General features: G+C 43.5%; 1 protein-coding gene across 1 annotated transcript; it reads right to left on the bottom strand.

The window, feature by feature from the left end:
• Window positions 1-549: 549 nt before the first annotated feature.
• On the bottom strand, window positions 550-5,067 carry LOC142583741 (uncharacterized). Its single transcript, XM_075694228.1, has 4 exons — window positions 4,913-5,067; window positions 3,787-3,916; window positions 1,788-1,891; window positions 550-769 (listed from the first exon to the last, which is right to left on the bottom strand). Exons 1-4 carry the CDS (start codon window positions 5,065-5,067, stop codon window positions 550-552), a joined length of 609 nt encoding a protein of 202 aa, XP_075550343.1.
• Between the last annotated feature and the right edge of the window lie 282 nt (window positions 5,068-5,349).

Here is a 5,349-nt window from a genome sequence, read left to right as displayed (position 1 = left end):
AAAGACCACAGACTTTTAGAAAGGTACGACAGCACCAAGACTGCAACTTCAGACCACGGAATCTTGCCAGGAAACACGCCCCGCAGTGCTGTTGAAGTACTGCAAGTATATGTCCCTGACATACCGTGCCATGTGACTGAAGTTGTGTGCCCGGGTACGGGCCATCTGCATGTGTGCTTGTACAAGTAATTGCCGCCACAGACCGCTCTGTCATTGACACAGTGAGCTTACTGAATCCGTATAACCGGGCCAACAGCAAAAGTCATTACTCCCTGTGCGCGCATCCACCAAGAAGTTGTGCAGCACGCACAGTGCCGTCACCACCTGCAAAGCATTTTATGGGCTTTTCCCCATTGATCTTTTGAGGATCCTCCACCGGGTCACCAGGATTCCAAAAGCATCCCCGACACACCTTCTGCATGATGCACAAAAAGAATGTTCGCGGTAAATTATGAGCCTTCAGTTCTTACAAAGCAGCATGGTAAGCATTTCAACTCGCCTGGCTCTACTGAGGCGGTAGTTGAATACTCCTTTGCTGACCTCCAATCCTCAACCTGGGTATCGCCTCAAGAAATCGGTTCTCAGCTGGAAGGCCTCATCCCCGATAAAGGCACAAGGAGCTGGCAGGGCAGTGTTCGGTAGTAGCAGGTCGCGGGGAACCTGCAGCTTTCCTTTGTCCAGTAACTGCCCAAATATGGACTGCTCGAGCACTCCTCCGTCACTCTGCTTGCCGTACACACCCACGTCAGCAACAACAAAGTTGCAGTTGCTGTCAACCACAGCAAGAAGCACAATGGAATAAGTGCAATAGACAATAAATAAACAAGTCTGCAATAAACAAGTCATCGCAACAGTGTACCAGAATGTTGTGGAGAGCATTCACAAGAATATATTTACAAAGGAAGTAACAGCATAACACACCAACACGTCTACAACCAGCTCATGCACAGTCAGAAACCGCTCTATGTATTGTCACTATCCAAGCACTGAGCTAAGCACCTACACACTACAAATCAGAGCCATTGTCGGCAGAAGCCCAGACAGAACGACCGAAAAAAACGAGGAATGAAGCATGCCAAGTCAAATAGCTGTGTGTAGTCTGTAACTGTTCGTTTGTGTAGTGAAGAGCTATGGGTCTCTGGTATTGGGCGTGCAGAATGTGCTAAAGGATGTAGAAGCTTCCACAAAAAAAAAAAATGAGCACGGCCATTAGTGCAAGTCCTTCTCCGGGCCGTGAAAAAGGTGAGACATGGCCAACTAGATTACATCTCCGTCAAAGATGATAAACAACCACGTGTATTTCTTCGCTTCGAAATGTAAGTCAGTTTAGGACTTCAAGGAGGTTCCTAAAGTCGCATTGCGTTTCTAGAACGACAACTCTCTGAACTTTTCAGGAATGGGAATGGGCCCCGCCTTCAGAGAGCTGACAAATAGAGCAGCAGACATCACTTGTGAAGAACTTGAGAACTACTAGTACTCATGGTCTTTGTGGAAAAAAAGGTTTGATTTTCTTCTGACACTTCTTTTCAATTTCTATATTCACACCATGTCTAAGCTTTATTTAAAGCATTCCTTACACATTGTAAGCTGGTTCTTTCCCTGTTGTATTCCTGGTGTTGTTATTCAAGGCAGAAGATAAGCAGTTGCACACTAGTTTCTCCCACAAGCTTTTTTTTTTCGTCGCATACCAGCTGGCCTGACCCATTGCTTCAGGCAACCTGTTGTATATTGCAGAGTTATACTGACCTTGTAGTTGAAGTACATGCTTCCTGATTTGGGCAGATCACTTGATGTGCACATGCTTGCCGTCGACAGCTCCAAGGAAGTTAGGAAACTGCCAGGTGCGCCCAAGGCGTTCCACAATCTGCAGCCAGGTGGAAGTCTCGGGTTTCTGTACGCAACAAAAGAAAGTAACACGTAGCAGTTTTTACAGTGAAGAGCAGTACTTTGTCAGTGTACTGCAAGCTGGGAAATGCCATCTTCAGATTCACCAGGCATGTCAGGTGACCAATAACACAATGCGGAATGCTCCTATGGGCATGTTGCACAAGCTAACAATGCAATACGTTAAAGCCACAGCTGCTGGTGAGTGTATTACGTGGCCCCATTTACAGCACTCTTAAAAACCAGCATCATGATTACTTCATCTAAAACAGTAACTGCAGTGAATGAAGCTATGTTTTTAGTGCGTAATACCTGTGTCAAAGGGGCACCCACGAACTCCCATAAGGTAAAAGAACGTGAGACGTTCTAAGAAAGTTGTGCCCCAAGTCAATAATGAGTTAATCCTTTCTTTACCATGCCTACAGGAATTCATCGGTTCAATCAGCAGTTTTTTACGCATTGTTGAACATTTCCACTGAAATTCTACTATTGACATCATTCACCATCTGAAATAACGAGCTTTTACTATTTCTCACATTTGACAATCTTTTTGACAGAATAGGGACTGTAGGCAAACAAATACTTCGGTTGTGACTCGGACACTGCTTTTTGCAGTGCCTGGGGATAACCAGCTCCCAGCAGACATTGCAGTTGTTATCGAAAGCCTGTCATAACAGTGTGTGAGCAACTCTTACCTAATGAGCTTCAAAAACAATTTGACAATTTCTCTCTTGAAAAAAATTTGAATGGTTAGACTGAGAAGGCAGCAACGCACTTGTGAAACATGAGGAACGTACGCAAAAAATCATCAGCGTACCTAAATATTCTAAGCATGTGCTCGTCGTCTAATTTTTGTTTAAGCTTGCTGTCAAAGTTTGCTACAAATATATTGACACGTGTACTTATCTTTATCGAGCGACCGCGTTTCACCGCTTAACAACTGTAATCGCACAGCGAGGGACACGCCTGCATGTATCCGACGTTCCTGGAAAGTTATCGATGCTTCTACCCGGCTGTCTGTTGTCGCCGAACCTTGTGTTATCTTATTTCATCGCGTAACGCGAATGGTGTAGAACTTTGTGGCAGGCACGCGGGTCCGAACGATTAGTCTGGAACATTCGACGACTGCTCTATAAAAGCCGACGCGCTTGACCCGCTGATGAGATTTACGACGAACGCTGACTGTTCGCAGCTCTCGTTGTGCTTTAAGTGTAGCCTGTTTTGTGTGCACAGATTCGCCCAATAAAAGCTAGTTTTTGCCTTTCACAGTATTGCTACTGTGTTCTTTGACGTCACGACCACGTGACAATATTACAAAGCAGTGGTGCTATAAATGACCCGATGCAAACTCCCTTTCTGTGTACATAAAACTTATTATCAATAAGCGTTTAAGACAAATACTTGCCTAGCGACTTTAAAAGGCTTTTGCACTTACACTACAGGCCGTCGGGAAGGGCAGTTCACCAGATTTCTCAATAAGTGTCTAACTGCGACATATTCATTTTGAGAATTGAGTAGAACCAAGTCCTGTATTTTAACGGAAAAGGCTACCATGGCTTCTGCGAATTATTGTCACAGTTTGTCTACCATGGTCACGAAATTGCTGATGTTCAAAGAGTCATCCGGAAAAAATTTTCACCTTGCACTGTAGGTGTCTTCTAAAAGTTCTTTGCCACGTCCCCTCTTCAACCTTTTCAATGACTAACGTTCCAAACGTACAGTCCGGTTTGTGTTTCCAGAAATAAATGCATAAAGTTTGTCTCCATCGCATTTCTTTACTGCCTTCCTCAGCTTGCCTAGGTTTGTTACGACCACAAGGTCGAATTGCGGTTTTCGTAAGTGCAACAAGGGCTTGAGCATTGAAAGTGATTGCCTGGAACAGATTTCACAGAGAATACCAACCTGCATGCAGAGCGGCTGTAGTCTGCTCCAAAGTGTCCGGCATGTGTCCCGGACAGCCATGCGTGCCGTTGATATCACCACGCTGAACGAAAGGGCGATATCTTGCATGAGATCACCAGATGATAGGTACCTGCAACAGGGTTGAGAATGGCAACTTTACATGATTGTAGCAGACAATTTCAAAATTCTTATTGTTTAAGAACAAAATTTAAAAGAAGCCTCTTAACTATTGTTTCTGACAATTCTCGGGCAGTGGTGCCTTGGCTCCTTTTCAATATCACGGTCTCTTTGGAAACAGCTTCACACGTGCACATTGTGCTAATTGGAAGCCAGTTTCTGCTGGTAGAGGCCGCTCGTGCGCTCCGTTAAACACAAAGTGATCACTCTGGCCCATGGACGCCTTGTCAAATGTAAAGTAAATTTTATGAAGTATGCGAACAGTACATTTTACAAACTTGGAATGGTTCTTTTCGCAAACTGATTTCCTAATTCTTTCTGATACATGGCTGCACAGCCTTGATACCTAAAGTCTAGATTCAGCTCTAATGACATCATGCGCTCATTGTGCAAACGATGGCTTTAATTGTGTCAGTTTGTGTCTTCGTTCAGAGTCAGTATCCATTTCTTCCCGTTAGTGTGTGCTGCTCATAGCGGAATAACAATGAACGTGCACCAACCAGCCCAATTCATCGCTCTGTTGCTTCATACAACTGTGTCACACAACCAACGCGATGACATGGATGTGTGAATTTCCTTGTTGCTTCTGTCACGCTCCGCACAACACGATTTTTTAATATAATCTGTATGATTTCATCTCTTAATCTGCCCATCATGATGGCTCCTCTGTACCTGCTCCTTAGGTTTCTTTTATAAGAAAGGGTCTGACTTAATAAGTTAGTTGACTGTAGTGCCTTGTCTTGTATCCTTCATTGTTGTCCTGCTTGTACTAAAATTTAATACTCATAACCACCATCTAGCCAGTCTATGCATTGTTTTTATTTTTGTTTTCTTATATTAATTGCAAATAGACGTTCCGATAATTTAACTGAACCAAGATCGCAGTGGCAAAGTCACATAAAACTTTCATTACAAATGCAACACCTTACACAAATGTGGTCTATATTACCTTAGTGTCATGGCCAGTCGTTTGGCAGGGAGTATTGGCTCTCTGACGACGTCCTTTCTTTGGAGGTCTTCCCTCAAAAGGCTCAGCAGAAAATCGAACTGATGCGGCGTCATTCGGTAATACTTCTTGAAGTATTCAATGTCGCCGTTACGCATACTTTGCATCTGAGAAAGAGATGCTCATTCCGTGTCTCTTTAGTGATTACAGCAAGTTGTGTTAACGAAACAGTGCTTCAAGATATACCTTCAGCTTAGGAGTTATTGTAGTTACATAAAAATGGAGAAAACATATTTTTCTAGGCATAGAGTGCACAGAACTTTATGAGGTCTGCTGTACTGAAATCAGAATTTCGCTAATTTACTAAGTTTTTTTTACTTCGGTCGTCAATCTCGTTACAAATAGTCTTGAAAATTCCCAAATTAGGCAGGAAAACTACA

The sequence above is a fragment of the Dermacentor variabilis genome, chromosome 5 (assembly GCF_050947875.1).
Source record: "Dermacentor variabilis isolate Ectoservices chromosome 5, ASM5094787v1, whole genome shotgun sequence".
Classification (NCBI taxonomy): Eukaryota; Metazoa; Arthropoda; class Arachnida; order Ixodida; family Ixodidae; genus Dermacentor; species Dermacentor variabilis.
Note: the sequence above shows the minus strand (reverse complement) of the source record. Positions and strands in the feature narration are given on the sequence as shown.

Coding starts and splice junctions, on each gene's coding strand:
- LOC142583741 (XM_075694228.1), bottom strand. CDS start 5,067: ATGCGTAACGGCGACATTGAATACTTCAAGAAGTATTACCGAATGACG. Junction 1,892..3,786: donor TACAGCCGCTCTGCATGCAG/GTTGGTATTCTC, acceptor TGTTGCGTACAG/AAACCCGAGACTTCCACCTG. Junction 770..1,787: donor GGCAAGCATGTGCACATCAA/GTGATCTGCCCA, acceptor TGTGGTTGACAG/CAACTGCAACTTTGTTGTTG.